The sequence below is a fragment of the Hyperolius riggenbachi genome, chromosome 2 (genome assembly GCF_040937935.1).
Source record: "Hyperolius riggenbachi isolate aHypRig1 chromosome 2, aHypRig1.pri, whole genome shotgun sequence".
In the NCBI taxonomy this organism is placed as follows: domain Eukaryota; kingdom Metazoa; phylum Chordata; class Amphibia; order Anura; family Hyperoliidae; genus Hyperolius; species Hyperolius riggenbachi.
The window spans coordinates 202,255,376-202,274,809 of NC_090647.1; the positions used below are offsets into that span (position 1 = coordinate 202,255,376).

Genomic DNA, 19,434 nt, shown 5'->3' on the forward strand with positions numbered 1-19,434 from the left:
TGTCACCCCTCCTTCTAGCGCTGCTCTTCCCCTCCTGCTCTGCAAGACTGCAACTATGGGGGGTCGTGGCGACACCCCCCTGGCTGTCAGTCACTCGGGGCGCCACGCCCTCTTGCGCCCAATGGTAGGAAGGCCACTGTATCGACAATTGTTTTTGTAATTGTCAGGTAATAAGTTGTTTGTGGCCAATCTGTAGCTAGTTTAGCGCTAGGCTAGTTGGAGGAAACCCGATTCCTGCTCACCACAATCTGGCCGCGACCACTAGTTTGTAAGAAATAAAAGACACAACAAAAAACACTCTCCACTCTTCCAAACAGTTTAGGCTTAGTAAAGCACTGTGCTCGAAAGCTGCGGGCGAGGGTCCTGGTTTGCAATTTTAGTGTCAGTGTTTCCCCCTGGGTCTCCTATTGCTTACAAATTAGTGGATGCAACCAATTTGCCTCAAACAGGAAGTGGCCGTTGGTCTATGACTGTTGGGCCTCGACTTGGTCTAAGTTTTTAACTTCAGCCCACTGTCTATTTGAGTTTGACACCTCTACTCTAAACACACATAGAGGAAATCATATATGTTTTCCTTGTCTTCTGTGCAAGAGTTTAGATCCACTTTAAAAGAAGGACAAGGCTTTCAGAACAATACAGTGCCCAAATCACTCTGGCCCTGAGCATCTAGGGTGACAGTTCTTCTATTATTTCTTGAATGTTTTAGCAGTAGCTAAGCTTTTGAGTGTAAATCTGTACCATTAATACATCTTGAATGATGCCTGCAGAAGGACAGATTTTATTTTAGATTTTGTACATCTGAGTGATGTGCAAAAAATGATCCATATTATCTCTGCCTTACAGATGTAGTAATTTTGAAGAATCTTCTTTGGGAGCAATATAATATTAAAACATTATTTAATTGCGCAATTTCCTTGTCTAATATGACAAAATAAAATTACAGTTGTGTTTCTATGCAATCAGTGTTTTCTCTAATGGTCTGTCATGATGATGATACATTTGTTAACAACTTTCAATCTAGATGCTACTATTTTTAGCTACTAGAATAAAGCTGCATTTTTCTCTATTTAACATACTGTATAATGATACGCTTTATTTTAGGCTGTTGTTCCAGTATTGTGAAAACTGTTAAGAAAAAATACTTAAAATGAGGTGCTACTCTATAATGAAATGTACTTACATTATTTTTTTACACCATTTATAAATACAGGCATGGCAATATTAGGCTTACCATATTTTTAAGACTCGTAAAACATACATGCTGCAGCCTCCACTGTCCCCTCCAGGGCCGGCGCTACCATAGAGGCAAAGGAGGCAGCTTCCCCAGGGCCCCAGAGTTTGTAGGGGCCCCCAGTGGCTACAAGAGGAAAAAAAATCAAATCGACCTTATAGTTTTTGAGAAAATCGATTTTAAAGTTTTGAAGGAAAAAAGTATACTTTTAAATGCGGTAAATGTCACTTTTAGTACCTAGCAGTAGTGTAATTTTACATGTATCAAAAGAAAGAGCAATCAATTTCCTGACGGGGTTTCCGGGGGTTCCATACGCAGCCTCAGCGTTTTGGCCAGGGATCGCTATACAGCCGCAATATGGCTGTATGAAGATCCCTGGCATTTTATTCCTATTTTCCCAATTTTTTTTTTATGTTTAGAGTGTGGGAATTTTTTTCAAAAAATTATGTGGGGTCCCCCCTCCTGAAACTTTTTAACCCCTTGTCCCCCATGCAGGCTGGGGTAGCCAGAATGTGGAGCTCTGACCGATTGGGGCTTCAAACCCTGACTATACCAGCTGCAAAAAAGGTCCCTTAATGCCAATTTTTGCTCCCAGGTATCTGTTGGGGCCCCCCCCAGGTTTATTTTGCCCTGGGGCCCCATTGTTGCTTAAACCGGCCCTGGTCCCCTCTCTCCTGTAAGTTGAATTACATAAGTCTACTACTGCTCATTGGAACCGATGGTCTCGCGGGTGGGATCACGCCAATGAACAAACGGAGCAACAGCGGGTTCATTTAAATCAGCCTACAGGAGAGAGGGACATTCCAGCTCACGCAGACAGCCCATTCACTTCCGCCGTCCCTGAGCTCCCGTTATAGAGACCATGGCTCATCATTGGAGGTACTATGCGCAGAAAAAGTGGGATCAGCGCATCACCAGGCCGCCCCTGAATGGCCTCAGCTCAGAGATGCGCTGAGCCCCCCCAGGAACTACGAACGCACCTTGAACCAAACAGAGGCTCTGCATATACACCAAAGAAACACTAACAAGTGGGAGCAGCTGACCAGAATTAAATCAAACACAGCAAAGAAATGAACAGCGCTACTTAAAAACAGATGAGTGCTTACCTGCAAAAAAGTGCACACCCCACTCATGGGATTCAAATACACAATGAGCACACACATGACCTGTCTACCACTTGGAGGATGTTAGTTTCACTAACAATTTGCAATTGTTAGGTACTTGTCCCTCCCACTGTCGTAGAAGTCTTTCCTCCATGGGAGGGGACCTAACACTAACTAAAACCTACCTGTGCATATGCATAGCCTGGGCGCGCTACCAGTAAAATTAAGAATTGCGCATTCAGGGGCGGCCTGGTGATGCGCTGATCCCACTTTTTCTGCGCAATTCTTAATTTTACTGGTAGCGCGCCCAGGCTATGCATATGCACAGGTAGGTTTTAGTTAGTGTTAGGTCCCCTCCCATGGAGGAAAGACTTCTACGACAGTGGGAGGGACAAGTACCTAACAATTGCAAATTGTTAGTGAAACTAACATCCTCCAAGTGGTAGACAGGTCATGTGTGTGCTCATTGTGTATTTGAATCCCATGAGTGGGGTGTGCACTTTTTTGCAGGTAAGCACTCATCTGTTTTTAAGTAGCGCTGTTCATTTCTTTGCTGTATTGGAGGTACTATATCAGTGCAGGACAGCAGGGGGCACAGAGTAGAACACAGATGAGGACACGGGATGGATGATGGTGCCATAGGAGGACGCAGGGTGACAGAGATGTACAAAGATTAAGACACAGGGGACAGAAGAATTCAAAGAGGATGACACAGGAGAAACAGAGGGATAGAGGGTGACACAGGAGGGACAGAGATGGACACAGGGGGACAGAGGAGGACACAGATGAGGACACGGGACAGATGAGGGTGCCAGAGGAGGAAGCAGGGTGACAGAAAAGGACACAGATTAGGACACAGGGACAGATGAGGACAAAGAGTATGGCACAGGAGGAACAGAGAAAGACACAGATGAGGACATATGGGGACAGAAGATGATGCAGGGGGACATAGGAAGACACAAAATGTACAAGCGGGGATACAATAGATACATTATAATGGGGGGGGGGGGGAGGTCTATAAGATACCCCTGTATTATGGATGCACCAGGTTTAGTATACTTTTTCCCTAATTTTTTTTGTCCTGTAAACCTAGGTGCGTCTTATGCTTAGGAACATCTTATGGTCCGAAAAATACGGTACATGTAATTAAGGCACTGGAAAATTTGGGTGCAGTGTGAAGTCCAAAAACCGCTTACCCTGTTCCTGCTAAAGTCCTGGCGGCGTTAATTACTATTCCCTCTCTAGGCTGCCGTGGACTGTAGGGTAAGACGTAATCCCTCTGCCAGCTATTGCTGGTTGCTGAATTATACTGTTTTTATCATAATTTGGGCTCTGTCTTTTGACGGGACCCAAATTACTGACTGAGTGCTGATATACCCATGATTCTAATTATGGCCTATGGTGGTGCCTGGTGCACCCAAATTTCCAGCTTATTTGACTCCAACATTAGTACGTCCAGTATGAGTTGTACACTGTTTATACTGATGCTATAAAAGCTGAAGCTATCTCCACTATTTTTATGGCGTTAAAAGGATTTAGTAGCACATCTCTGTTGAAATGGTTAATTACATTGCAAACACTTTCATTTTGAGGAATTTTACCCAATCAAAGTGTTTTCAACATCAATAGAAAAAAATGTGAGCAGTGGGATGTCCTGTGTAGGCGTGTCGCTAGGGGGTTTGATCCGAGGCACTGCCCCCGAACCGGTTGCCAAGGTGCCCCAGATACATCCTGTTTGGGTGCCCCGGCGGGCCCCTTGCTTTTTAAAAATGATGCCGGTGTCATTGCCATGGCACCTGCACTGCTCTATAATGCAGCTTCCCTCCTCCCTCCCGCTCCTGCCTCTCATGTTCAGACCTCAGATTGCAGCGACTGGGGAAAGCAAAGCTGGATGCACACTACCCGTACACGTCAATTCCTGCATGCGAAGTGTACTGGGTAATGTGCGTCCTGCTATGCCTTCCCCAGTTGCCACTATCTGAGGTCTGTAGCGCTGCAACCAGCTCTCCAAAGCCCCCAGCAAAGCAAAGCCCCCGGGCTCCAGACAGCAAAGCACCCGGACCCAGCAAAGCAAAGCCCCAGCCCAACAAAGCAAAGCCCCTACCCCAGCAATGCAAAGCCTCAATCTCCAGGCGAGCAAAACTAAGCCCCCGGGCTCAGCAAAGCAAAGCCCCCAGCCCAGAAAAGCAAAGCCGCTGGGCCCCAGAGCAGCAAAGCAAAGCCCCGGGCCCAGCTAAGCAAAGTCCCCATTCCAGCAAAGCATCTAGCCCAGCCCAGCAAAGCCCCTAGCCCAGCAAAGCAAAGCCCCCAGCAAAGCAAATACCCCTGGCCCCAGCCTAGCAATGCCCCCAGGCCCCAGACCAGCAAACCAAAGCCCACAGGCCCAGCAAAGCAAAGCCCCCAGCCAAGGAAAGCCCCCAGACCAGCCTAGCAAAGCAGAGCCCCTGGCCCCAGTAAAGCAAACCCTCCTGGCACCAGCAAAGCCCCCTGGCACCAGCAAAGCCCCCAGGCCTCAGCAAAGCCCATGGGCCCAGCAAAGCGCAAAGTTCCGGGGCCCTAGCCCAGCAAAGCGTATGGCCAAGCAAAGCCCTCAGCTCAGCAAATCCTAGTAAAGCCCCCAGCCCAGCAAAGTGCCAAGAAATGACCCAGCCCAGCAAAGCCCTCACCCCAGCAAAGCCCCCAGCAAATTGCCCAGCCTAACAAAGCCCCAGGTCCAGCACCCAGCAAAGCCAGGCTGGCTAGCATCACTGACAACCAGCCCGCCAGCCGAAGACAAGACAGAAGCCAGGTGAGGGGCTTATTTATGTGAAATACTGCCTATTTAATATATTTAAGTTACACCACTACTAGGGTCATATACATTTGGCCCTACCCATGACCACGCCCACTTTCCGCGACATAACCACAACCATTTGTTGCTGCGGCACAAATAAATCACTCGGTGCCCAGGGGTGCCCCGAATCTCCAAGGAATCTAGAAATGCCCATGGTCATGTATATACTACCACACATAACTTATTACAGGCATAGTGTAACCTGATATCATCTAACACTTTTCCTGCAGTGGAAATAATGGAGAAACAGCACAATTTAACACTAGTGTGTACATAGCCTAAAGAAGACAGTACACAACTGGACATTTTTAATAGACTACATGTAATATTCAATATAAAATGTCAAATCCAGTGAAAACCTATCAATAAACTATTGACAGATCAAAAATAATCACCAGGGGGCATTGCTAGGAGTTATTGTGCAACATGTGGCAAAAAAAGGAGCATGGCCATGCAACTGAGTGTGATCATGGTCATGGGCGGAGCCAAATGTACACAAACCTTGCAGCAGTTTAATTCAAATACAGCGGGCCTGTATCTCAGTAATAGGTAGCGTCAGGTGCCCCCCAGTATCATAGGTAGTTTCATATGCCCTTCTAGATTGGATAGCCTCAGATATCCACCAGGATTAGGCATATACAGGAGTCCTCTATTATTAGATAGCCTCAGGTGTCCACCAATATTAGGTAGCCTCAGGAGGTGCCCCCCCCCTGATATTAGGTACCCCTAACCTTAGAAGTCCCCCAGTATTATGAGTCAGTATTCCATTTGTGCTCTCCAATGCTATAAACCTAGAAAAAAGCATAAACTGACATAGCAGAATCCTGTATTGTGCTAGTGAAGTCAAATTTCACACAAACACCAAAAGTGCAGCCATCCTTCCAGATCACCACTGCATGCTGTGTGGACAACCCCCCCCCCCCCCCCTAACAGTGAAGGGACTTATTATTATTATTATTTATGTTTTTATTTATATAGCGCCAACATATTCCACAGCGCTTTACAAAGCACAATAAGATGACAAGGGGAACATAGATATAGTAACAAATTGTAAAACAGAGTTCCAAGCAGCACAAATATTGTGACAAAAACAGTAAACATTAGGAGGAGGACCCTGCCCTTGCGAGCTTACAATCTAGTAGGTAGTGGGGGACACATTAGGTAAAGGGGTGGTGGATGGATGAGGCAGTGACCCTTTGCCTCTGATTACATTGTGTCAAATAAGTAAATAAGGGCTATAGAATGTTATAAGCTTGTCTGAAAAGGTGTGTTTTAAGAGTGCGTTTGAAGATGTCCAGGTTTGGAGCATGACATACAGGCTGTGGAAGAGAGTTCCAGATAAGAGATGATGCTCGTTTAAAGTCTTGGATGCGAACATGAGAGGAGGTGATCAGCTTAGAGGCCAGGAGAATTTCTTGCGAGGAGCGGAGGTTGCGGGAGGGACAATATCTTGAGATTAGTGATGAGATGTATGGAGGGCACAACTCATGGAGGGCTTTGTATGTTAGAGTCAGGAGTTTGAACTGGATCCTCTTACCGAATTGTTGCCAATTACACTCACTATAGAGAGCCATCTTCATTTTCACAGTAGAACAAATCCTCTCTTTAATCCAGTTTTGAATAAAAAGACACAAGAACAGAACACCATAGCATAATAATGTTTTTGATGCGGCTTCACCACGCTTGCTCCAGTATTGCACTTCGTCTAAAAAGCAAAAAGCATGTATTCCTGCACAAGGCTATCCACCCGGGCACTGTGTAGGACCACTTTACGGCGTCCCGCTCCGTCTTGTTAGGCTGGTCCCCCCTGGGTGACACGTTCCCAGATCGGCTGTCTGCTCCCTGGTGACATCACAGCGCTCTGGGTGAGATTCAATCAGCCAAGTCACCTGTGGCAGCAATCAGATCCACCTGAGTTTGAGGTGGCAACAATTCGGCCAGCCCCTTCACTGTTGGTGGGGGTTATGTTTTTAATCCACACAGCATGCAGTGGTGATCTGGAAGGACGGCTGCACTTTTGGTGTTTGTGTGAAATTTGACTTCACTAGCACAATACAGGATTCCGCTATGTCAGTTTATGCTTTCTTCTAGATTTATAGCATTGGAGAGCGCAGATGGAATATTAACTCATATCTCCTCTTTCTGGAACTTTCATATCTGCAAACTCATAGTATTGGACTATTAGAGTTGTCAGGCGCAGTTTATTTATTTACTTCCCCCCAGTATTAGGTAGCCTCAGGTGCCCCCTCATTAGGTAGCCTCAGATACCCCCAGTATTAGGTAGCCTTAGGTGCCTTCGCCTAAGTGATCTGTCAAAGTGGGATTTTCAGTGAAAAGGAAAAATGTGTTTGAATTGCAATAAATGATACAACTTGGGGAATAATTTTAATGCTTTGTGGAATTTTTTTGTGGATTTACGTTTATTGTACAGTATTGGTGCACTTCTCATGCTGTGTTGTATCAGGGACAAGTCAGTCTAAGAATACTGTATCTGTTCATTTGTGCTTTGTATGGACAGGAATAACAAAGTGGGATTTAGTCTTAATTGTTGCGTTGTTAAATTTTACTGTAAAATTTGAAAACCAAATCACAATCTAGAAATGTTTTGGTGTATTTACCTGTTCATCTGTAGTTCAAGTGGAAGTCAGTACATAGCCTATTTTTACATTTGTGGTAAATAGGGAAAGGGATAAAAGTCAGGTATTTATTTTAACACTAAAAAATGAAGGGCTGTGAGCTCATAAGGCAATTAAAGCCCAAGGATAAGGAAAAAATAAAATAGTTTTGGATAGATTAGAAAGGTGTTCATCTGTGAGAATTTCATCATTTAAATTCCACAGTCTTTATACAGTGGGTTGCAAAAGTATTCGGCCCCCTTGAAGTTTTCCACATTTTGTCACATTACTGCCACAAACATGAATCAATTTCTATTGGAATTCCACGTGAAAGACCAATACAAAGTGGTGTACATGTGAGAAGTGGATCGAAAATCATACATGATTCCAAACATTTTTTACAAATAAATAACTGCAAAGTGGGGTGTGCGTAACTATTCGGCCCCCTGAGTCAATACTTTGTAGAACCACCTTTTGCTGCAATTACGCTGACAGTCTTTTAGGGTATGTCTCTACCAGCTTTGCACATCTAGAGACTGAAATTGTCCATTCTTCTTTGCAAAACAGCTCCAGCTAAGTCAGATTAGATGGACAGCTTTTGTGAACAGCAGTTTTCAGATCTTGCCACAGATTCTCGATTGGATTTAGATCTGGACTTTGACTGGGCCATTCTAACACATGGATATGTTTTGTTTTAAACCATTCCTATGTTAGCCCTGGCTTTATGTTTAGGGTCATTGTCCTGCTGGAAGGTGAACCTCCGCCCCAGTCTCAAGTCTTTTGCAGTCTCCAAGAGGTTTTCTTCCAAGTTTGCCCTGTATTTGGCTCCATCCATCTTCCCATCAACTCTGACCAGCTTCCCTGTCCCTGCTGAAGAGATGCACCCCCTGAGCATGATGCTGCCACCACCATATTTGACAGTGGGGATGGTGTGTTCAGAATGATGTGCAGTGTTAGTTTTCTGCCACACTTTTTGGCCAAAAAGTTCCATTTTGGTCTCATCTGACCAGAGCACCTTCTTCCACATGGTTGCTGTGTCCCCCACATGGCTTGTGGCAAACTGCAAACGAGACTTCTTATGCTTTCTGTTAACAATGCCTTTCTTCTTGCCACTCTTCCATAAAGGTCAACATAGTTGTCCTATGGACAGATTCCCCCACCTGAGCTGTAGATCTCTGCAGTTCATCTAGAGTCACCATGGGCCTCTTGACTGCATTTCTGATCAGTGCTCTCCTTGTTCGGCCTGTGAGTTTAGGTGGATGGCCTTGTCTTGGTAGGTTTACAGTTGTGCCATACTCCTTCCATTTCTGAATGATCGTTTGAACAGTGCACCTTGGGATGTTCAAGGCTTTGGAAATCTTTTTGTAGCCTAAGCCTGCTTTAAATTTCTCAATAACTTGATCCCTGACCTGTCTTGGACCTGTCTTGTGTGTTCTTTGGACTTCACGGTGTTGTTGCTCCCAATATTCTCTTAGACAACCTCTGAGGCCCTCACAGAGCAGCTGTATTTGTACTGACATTAGATTACACACAGGTGCACTCTATTTAGTCATTAGCACTCATCAGGCAATGCCTATAGGCAACTGACTGCACTCAGATCAAAGGGGGCCGAATAATTATGCACACACCACTTTGCAGTTATTGATTTGTAAAAAAATGTTTGGAATCATCTATGATTTTCGTTCCACTTCTCATGTGTACACCACTTTGTGTTGGTCTTTCATGTGGAATTCCAACAAAATTGATTCATGTTTGTGGCAGTAATATGACAAAATGTGGAAAACTTCAAGGGGGCCGAATACTTATTTGAGTTCAACCAGAAAATATGTTACAACACTAGCCTGCTTCTTTACAGATGCCAGTTGATTTAGAGCAGGAGTGTCAAAGTCAAATACAAAGTGGTCCAAAATTGTACACTGGGACCTAGTCATGAGCCAACCTCAATGTATACTGGCCTCTTTCCTCCCTTATAAAGTTCCCATGTGTCTAATACCCCCCCCCCTCCAACGCGTATACATTTCCCTGGTGTCTAGTGGTCCTCCCTCCCCTATACAGTTCCATGGTGCCTATAGGCCCATACAGTTCTCTTCTGTTTAGTGCTTTTCCCCTACATCCCCCATATGGCTTCCCTGGTGTTCTAGGACTTCACCTCCAGTATAGCTTCCCTGGTGCTCTAGAGTGGGCCAAACATAATGCAATGTTGGGAAACCACTTGAGGGTCAAATTTAATGGCTCTGAGGGACAGATTTTGCCATAGGCCGGAGCTTGACATGTATGAATCTAGAGGACGGTGAAAAACCCTTACGAGGCCTGGACCAGTTTACCTAAAACGGGAAAACAATTCTTCCTGATTCGCAATGGCAATAAAATCCTTGGATCAATACCACCAAGAATTACCTAGTAAGTATAGCCATACATGTCTTTCAAAGCTGATAAAGCATCCAAGCCCCCTTTAAACAAAGATATAGATTTTGCCATAACTACTTCCTGCGTTAGGATATTCCACATTTTAACCACTCTTACTGTAAAGAATCCTTTCTCATACAAATGGCAAAAAACTTTTTTCCCACCATACGCAGATTGTGTCCCCTAGTCCTTTGCACAAGCCTAGGGCTATCAAGCTTATCTACCATGCTTTTGAATTGCCTGCTGATGTATTTATACATGGTAATTAGTATCCTAATGTAACGTTTGCGGAATCGTTTTCGCGGTCAGCGCACAAGATGCGCACCGACACAGCGAAAACCCTCCACAAGCGTATAATTAGGTGAACCCAGGCTAGGTGCAATGCACCAGCAGAGAGCACTTCCCACCGGCAGATGGCACTGTGGAGTGCAGACGAGCACAGCCTCTGCACGGCCACAGATGCCAGACGGGAATTGTACAGATCTAAGACAATGCAGGGCTGAACAGCCCTTAAGAGAAAGAGCACAGATACAGGATGAATGTGTGTCCACCAATCTAGTCGCCACCCCGCGACGGTGAACACACATCAGCAGAAACCAAAGCAAGAACGCAATTGCAGAGAATGGCGATTGCCAAGAGACACCAAACAGAAAAGGACAGAGCACGAGAGGAGCAAAGGCACAGCAAACAACAATGAGAAATAACGAAAACAACAAACGCTAGCTAAACGCAAACACCGCACTCATTCGACACAGCGAACGCGTTTACGGCGCGATCTCCGCACGAGAAGCGCAACAGAGACAAGCACGCCACCCTGACTAACCAATAACAGACAAACACAAAAAAGAGAGAACGTGAACACTTGCTAAACGGTTACCTCACCGAGCCTACAGCAAGCGTTCGTATCAGACAAGACAGACAAACGGGAAACAAGAATATGAGAGATACGATCCACCGCTCTTCCGCCAGAGCGAGTGCGATCCGGGTTCAGGGACAGGACAGGAAAGATCCACTGCTCTTTCCGCCAGAGCGAGTGCGATCCGGGTTCAGGGACAGGATAGGAAAGATCCACTGCTCTTTCTGCCAGAGCGAGTGCGATCCGGGTTCAGGAACAGGATAGGAAAGATCCATTGCTCTTTCCGCCAGAGCGAGTGCGATCTGGGTTCAGGAATAGGATAGGAAAGATCCACTGCTCTTTCCGCCAGAGCGAGTGCGATCCGGGTTCAGGGACAGGATCACAGATCAGAAGGATCCACAGCCGCTACCGCTAGGGGCTAGTGCGATCCAAGCAAGACAGACAGATGAGATAGCCGGTAGCAACCGCTGCTCCAGCTATACTCCAAGAAAGCAGATCAGAAGGATCCACAGCCGCTACCGCTAGAGGCTAGTGCGATCCAAGCAAGACAGATGAACAGAAGGGGCTACCAGTATCAACCGCTGCTCTGGTTAGCACCCCCAGACAGACAGAACGATTTCCTATCGACCACCGCTGGCGACAGGACTATCACAGCAGAGAGGCAACACAGACAAAACAGATAAGCAAGCTAACTGCACTAGAGGAGCTGCCTAATGCAGTCCCCAGAATTACTCTAAGATAACTTTAACAATCCAACAGGGAAGGCTGACACTCAAGGAGTGTTTCTCAGTAACAAACCATGAAAGGATGACCAGCAAAGCATTCTGGGAAAACCTGGCTTTTATACTGCCAGCCTTCAAAGGAGGCAGCTAGGCAATTTGCATAACAAATGTATGCAAATCCCTCAGCAGCAGAGCAGGTCTGAAACTTGAAAAGAAAAGACAGGTCTCTCTTCCAGAGACCTGCAACCCACAGACTAGAGGAATGGTCAAACAGCTGTCTGCCTGTGCAGCCAGCTGAGCGGATCATTACACCTAATAATGAAATAGCAAAATAAATCTTAATTTTCCACATTTCAAAAGACCCAGAACATACCCTATCATATTGGTGAAAGCTTCTGCCATCCAAAGACATTCCAAATGTGGACAAGATTCACTGAGACCTCCTTCCCGTGCCATTGAAAAAATACTAGTTATTCTTGCTTTACTACATGTTAAAGGTTCCATAAAATATCACCCCTTCCCCAAATAAAAAACAAGACAACCCCTCTGACCCCATCCCATTCTTTTTTGCTACTGCTACAGAAATTAAGTATCGGAAATTGGAAATACAATACAGAAATTGGAAATGCATGCTTAATTGCTAATGATAAGAAGGGGGTTCTTTTCATTAGCAATTAAGCATGTATTTCCAAGTCCTCATTTCCTTAACTTTCTGTCCCAGGATGGAGAAGTAAGCAGGTTGCTTCTAGCTAGTTCACATCTTTGAGCCCCCCACTTTCTTGCACCAGACATTTGCACTTTAATACAGCAGAAAGGAGGTTGGAACAAGATGTATGGAATGGGAAATTTGTGGGTACTTTGCAGGGAGGCTATGTTAACCATGACAAAAGCCCATATTTCCATATGCTGTAATGCTGTATGTATGAAGAATAAAGAGTGACTGTACAACACCATGGCCACTCATATTCAGTTGAAGAAGATGGAGAGAGGAGGTCAAGTGTGACAATTCCAAAAGACCTATGAGAACAATATAGCGAGTTTCATGATTTGTAGCGAAGCCGGTGGGGCCCTGGCGAAATTATTTTTTTTCCAAAGTTTTATAACAGTCGATATTTCCACAATTAATCAATAACATAACTTTTCTGCTGTAAGCATTAACCCCCCCCCCCCCCAAATAAATAAAATAAAAATAAATAAATAATAAACAAAAAATAGGATGTTCCACTTGTACTTGTACTTTTTAAGTAGTTTCCACTTTCTAGGGCTGAAAAGTGATTATGTATGTAAGATAAGTAACCTCTTCTGTACTGTAATAAAACTCAAGAGAAAAGTTAATTGAATCAAAACCTGTGTCCCCATTAGGGAGACTGATCCCAACATCTGTTTCAGTGACAACAATAAACTTAAAAACTCACCTCACTTTCTATCCCAGTGTCAAGCATAACACAGACAGCAAATGAGGGAGAATCCACAAACAATAAAAACCCAAGCGGTGTGCAGACTCTTTTCCACTCTAGTTTCTAACCACATTTACAGTAAAAGTTTTAGCTAAAATTGCACTTTAAAATCCCACTATGGATATACATACCGGTATTTTCCTAGTCCTGTGTTGGCATCTAGTGGCAGAGCTTTTTGTAATGTAGGTATGTGCTATGATTATCTGATGCTGAGTGGATGATCAGGAGCCCCTCATCTTTCTGAAGCACAGACTTCAACAGCCCTTTGTAGCACTAAAGTAGGTTGGTAAGCCCAAAAACCAAATTTCTAGGGAAAGGAGGCCTGAATCTGTGAAGTCTTGCTGTCTGTTTCAGTGTTCCCCAACCCTGCCCTCAAAGCCCACCAACAGTGCATGTTTTGTGGAAATCAACAGGTAGTTAATCAGCTATGCTGAGACACTAATTACCTCAACTGTGCATGTTTGTGGTTTTCTGAAAAACATGTACTGTTGGTGGGCCTTGAGGACAGAGTTGGGGAACTAGGCCTTAAAGAGAACCCGAGGTGGGTTTGAAGAATGTTATCTGCATACAGAGGCTGGATCTGCCTATACAGCCCAGCCTCTGTTGCTATCCCAAACCCCACTAAGGTCCCCCTGCACTCTGCAATCCCCCATAAATCACAGTCATGCTGTGAGGCTGTGTTTACATCTGTAGTGTCAGTCTCAGCTGCTTCCCCGCCTCCTGCATAGCTCTGGTCCCTGCCCCCGTCCCTTACCTCCAATCAGCAGGGAGGGAAGGGATGCAGGCGGGGACTGGAGTTCTGCAGGAGGCAGGGAGAGCAGCAGACTGACACTATAGAGATAAACACAGCCAGCTCTGACAAGCTGTTTGTCAGCAGCATGGCTGTGATTTATGAGGGATTGCAGAGTGCAGGGGGACCTTAGGGGGGTTTGGGATAGCAACAGAGGCTGGGCTGTATAGGCAGATCCAGCCTCTGTATGCAGATAATATTCTTCAAACCCACCTCGGGTTCTCTTTAATTGATGGCAATCTCCCCAGCCTCTTACTTGTGAGGGGGGCAATCTGTGGTCCCTTCTGGTCCCTACACATATCTGGGTTCCTGTGCATGTACATGTGCATGCCAGGCTGTTCAAGTACTTTATGTACTCAGCTTTAGATGGTGGTCTGACAGGCTTCTTTTAAAGCTAAACTCTCCGTCTCACACACAATTAAGTAGACTGAAAGTTGTGAACAAGTTTGTTTTTTTACTTTTTTTTTAATAGCTCTGATGTTTTCATGTTTTTCAATATTACAGTACAGCACTCAGTGGCTGCCTAAATAGAATGATCACCTGATAAGACAACCATGGCCTTCAGACTTGATAGGAAAAGGCATACCCCATTTTGTAGTATAAGAATGACTCCATACTTTATTTCTTGCAGCATTTGTTTCTTCCCTTGTATAAGCTCAGAGTAGCACATCCAATGCTTCATGACTGATAAGTGAGGGCTGGTGCACACCAAGAGCTCTTCTGAGTGCTTTTAAAAATGCTAGTGCTTTGAAAAGTGCTTGGCTAATGTAATTCTATGGCATGGATCACACCAGAGCGATGTGATTTTCTCCCAAACACAAACACGGGTCCTGCAGCATTTTGTGCGCTTTTCTGAGGCGATTCAGCCTCAATGTTAGTTATAGGAAAGTGGAAAATCGCTCTGAAAAGCGCACAGAGCGATTTTTTTTCAAGCGTTTTTGTTACGGAAGCTGTTCAGTTCCAGCTCTACTGTAACAAAAGAAAAAAGCGCTACACCAAAACACTCCAAAAATTGCTAGGCATGATTAGAAAATCGCTAGGCACATGCCTAGAATCGCTCTGAAAAATCACTTCAAAAAGCACTGAGTGTTTGCGATTACGCTAGCGCTTTTTGGTGTGCACTGGCCCTGAGGCAGACAAGGCTTTACTAAGAGCATCAGTGAACCAAGATGTTACTATGGTCATCACAGAAAATACGCATTGTCTATAACTAAAGTGGGCTGTTTATTTCCCTACTTCCTGTCTAGGCAGGAAGTTGGGGTAAATCTCTTAAACCAGGATAAATTCATCAAAGTAATTTTTCTTATAGAATGGGGAAGCGGTTGAAACTGCCAGGTTTTTATTGTTGTTTTTTTATTTCCTGGGCCTCACATTACAACTGCATTAGTGTTTTGGAACAGGAAATTATGGAAAATCTCTCCAACCGAAACAATAAAAACCAGCAGTGCCCCAAAGTGCACATTATTGTTCAACTAGTAGACCCAAGCCCGTTTAAAAACGGGCTCTAGATCTTTTTTTTAACGCCGCCGCCAGTCATTCAGGATGCGCGTGCACTCGCCGCGCACGCTCGCCGCGCACCCAGCTGCCCGCCCACCAACCTCCCTCCCTGGTCCCTCCAGCTCTACGTTACTGTGCACATGCGCAGTAACAACAAATTACCTGGGACACAGGGACGCTGCAAACCGCTGGACGCAGCGACACTTAGCTTTTATTAGGTAGGATTAAAACCCACTATTAACTGAAGAAACGCGAACAATTTTATTATAGTGTTATTACTTTTGTTTTTCTTCTCTTATTTTAGTACAAGTACCAAATTCTTATTGATGGAACTGTAGCAGCATATAGGATGCCATACCTCCTTGCTGGCAACAGTGTGATACTTAAACAAGAATCCATATATTATGAACACTTCTACAATCAACTCCAGCCCTGGAAACATTATATCCCTTTCAAGAGAGATCTTAGTGACCTTCTTGAGAAAATCCAGTGGGTGAAAGACCACGATGCTGAGGTGAATTAATGAGTATTGAACTGTAGTGAAAATAGCGTAATTAATACAATTGCTTTTTTTTTGTACAATATTCCTTTATAAATTATTTACTCAGAGTTTGTCCATTGTAAAATCTTTCCTCTCCCTGATTTACATTCTTATGTATCACTGGTGGCAACATCTGTATTTCTGGCAGGTGATCGCTGCAGATTTTATGTTCCCTGTGAGTTCTGAAGCCAGTACAAAATATACCTAGTCTCCCTGAATGCTCAGGGTGGGGGTGTTTATTATGGACATATTGGTATGGAGTAGCGCAGGGGCATAGCAATAGGGGGTGCAGAGGTAGCCACCGCATCGGGGCCCTTGCACCAGAGGGGCCCTGAAAGGCCCTCCCTCAACTACAGTATTATCTCTCTATTGGTCCTGTGCTGGTAATAATCACTTCTATAGATACTTTTAATAGTAGTGATCACTAACAAACTGTTCCCCATCCCCTTCTTGCACCTCGGACACTGTTGTTGCAATTTGCAGGTTTTGGTGCGCCGTATCAATTGTTATGTATAGAGTGCTTTGGGGGCCCCGTTGTAAAACTTACATCGGGGCCCACAGCTCATTAGCTACGCCACTGAGTAGCTGGTGGCGCATGCTACACTGTATGGGCCAGGAGTGTGTGCCATCTCTCTGGACATCATGCTTGCCACCCCACTGCATGCACGCTCCATCCAATCAGGGCCACAACAAATCACAGTGGGGCAGAGAGAAGGGGGTGTGGTGGGGTGGATGGACTTAGCACAGAGTCCATTTAGAGTGGGTTAGGGCAAGATAAGGCGTGTGCGGGATGGAAGAACATACAGACACACAGCAACCGGAAATGTTTATTGATGTACAAGTCTGTTACACACAATAATACACCATCATACAACAACATGTCCTGGAGACAAAGATGACATGGCAATAGACAGTGATATTGCCATACCTTAGAAAAGAGAGCCCTGCTTATGAGAGTTCCCAGTCTAAAAGGAGCCTCTGGCAGCCTAATTGTTCCAGTGTCCCAGGATCCCCTCTGTTGCAGATTCCAACCTCTCCAGGTCGGCATCTTCTGCGCATGCACGAGTGCGTGGCCGCATTGCTCACGATTGCGCTCACGTGGTCTGGAGCGTTCTGTGCAGGCGCAGTCCTTACGCAGGTGCTCACGCAGGCGAAGAAGATGCTGACCTGGTGAGGTTGGCATCTGCAATGGAGGGGATCCTGGGACACCGGAGCTGCGTCAAGGGAAAGATAGGCTGCCAGGGGCTGGAGGAAGCCCCAGGTAAGTAGAGCTTGTTTTCTTTTTTTGCTCGCACCTGTCCTTTAACCCCCTTGGCGGTATAAAAAATTCCACCAGGGGGGCTTCCCCCGTCGCCATGGAGACAGGGCGGGATGACGTCACCGACGTCGGGACGTCATTGGGAGTCCCGAACCACCCCTCAGCGCTGCCTGGCACTGATTGGCCAGGCTGCGCACGGGGTCTGGGGGAAGGGGGGGGGCGCGCGGCGAGACGGATAGCGGCGATCGAGCACGGGGCGGCGGCGATCGGTGTGCTGACGCAGCTAGCAAAGTGCTAGCTGCGTCCAGCAAAAAAAAAATTCAATCGGCCCAACGGGGCCAGAGAAAACCTCCTGCGCGGCTTACCCCGAACTACATTCGGGGTTACCACCAAGGAGGTTAAAGAACAACTTACCGGTAAGTGAGAAGAATATGGAGGCTGCCATATTTATTTCCTATTAAACAGTGCCAGTTGCCTGGCAGCCCTGCTGATCTATTTAGCTGCAGTAGTGTCTGAATAACACCAGACAAAAGCATGCAGCTAATCTTGTCAGATCTGACAATAATGTCGTAAACACCTGGGTCCATATGCAATTCACTTTTTCACTTGAGTTTTCTCCTAGGAGATAATTTTTCATCTTCAATTTAAAATAACTTTCCAGCACTTTTCAACTAATTAAGTACCAAAAAGTAGGTGAAAAAGTACTATCGAAATTACTTTGAGTATTTTCTTGCTCTCTGGTGGCTTAAAAGGAATTTTATTGACAAGTTTAAAATTATCACCTAGGAGAAAACTCAGGTGAAAAAGTGAATTGCATATTGGTCCTGATCTGCATATACTTGCTCAGGATCTATGGATAGAAGTTTTAGAAGCAGAACATCAGAAGCGATGGCCAGCAGGGCTGGCGCTACCATAGAGGCAAAGGGGGCATTTGCCCCGGGGCCCCGACTGCTGCTGAGGCCCCAGCAGCGCCGACCCTGCTATATTTTCTTCCTCTCCCCCCCCCCCCCGTTTGAACTGCTCCCCGGGGCCCTGCTGCAAGAATATTAGCAGCCATAATTACCTTACACCCGGCGGGCGGGCGGGCAGCGGCTGCACTCGGAGACACGCTGTCTCCCTTCCACTCTATGACCCGGCGTATGTTTACACATGATGCGCCAAGTCATAGAGAAGGAGGAAGACAGTGTGTCTCCGAGTGCAGCCGCTGCCTGCCTGCTCACCCGCCGGGAGTAAGGTAATTATGGCTGCTAATATACTTGCAGCAGGGTCCCGGGGAGCGGAGGGGTAATGGGGGCCGACCGCTGAAGTTTGCCCCAGGGCCACAGGGCCCCTTGAACCGACCCTGATGGCCAGGCAACTGGTATTGCTTCAGATGAAATAAATATTGCAGCCTACATATCACTCTTGCTTCAGTTGTCCTATAAATACAAGAGAATAAGATCAAGCAGAGTCAGTAGCTGGATAAAATGACCAAGGTGTTATGTGTTTCTTAAGATGTGCTTAGGATTTGAAGATCCTGAGGGATGGTGAGCGTAACTGCCTTTTTTGCATTACTTAAACCAAACATGTGCACAGCTTATTGCCTTGGTGCAGTACGGCTGTGCTTATATACAGCGGAGATCATGGCCATGAGAGCATGTAAGACAAGCTCTTTTTGGATATGTTCAGAGGGTCTATTAACGGCAATGAGCACTTGGGAATCCTCTGGACTGTCCGTAGGATTCCCTCTACCTAGGTGAATATCTAACGTTTTGTTCCCCCATCTGTTTATTTGATTGGCTAGGGATGTTTTTTAATGAATATGATATTTTACATTTGCATTTGTAAAAAAATGCATTACATTAAACAAAATAAAATTATGTGTTGGCTCCTGGCAGGCAGCATCCAGTTCCTTTCCAAGCAGAGAGAAGCTCACCTGACCTCACCTACTTCTACACACTGTTGAGAAAGATCTGACGGTTTGTGGCAGGCGTTACAGTTGCAGTTTAGCAGTTGTTCCCTGCTCAGTATGTAATGAAGCATTTAAGCCCTTCTCAAACCATCCCACCATATCTATAAAAAAGCAGGTGTACCTCTCATCTGTAACGTTTGTGAAATCGTTTTCGCTGTCAGCGCACAAGATGTG

At 45.5% G+C, this 19,434-nt stretch overlaps 1 protein-coding gene across 1 annotated transcript in view; it reads left to right on the forward strand.

The window, feature by feature from the left end:
• POGLUT2 (protein O-glucosyltransferase 2) overlaps positions 1-19,434 on the forward strand; it is a 120,187-nt gene that overhangs the window by 65,780 nt on the left and 34,973 nt on the right. Inside the window, exon 7 of the mRNA XM_068265257.1 lies at positions 15,815-16,024. Within this exon, the coding sequence (XP_068121358.1) occupies positions 15,815-16,024 (210 nt within the window). The remainder of the gene's footprint in view (positions 1-15,814; positions 16,025-19,434) is intronic.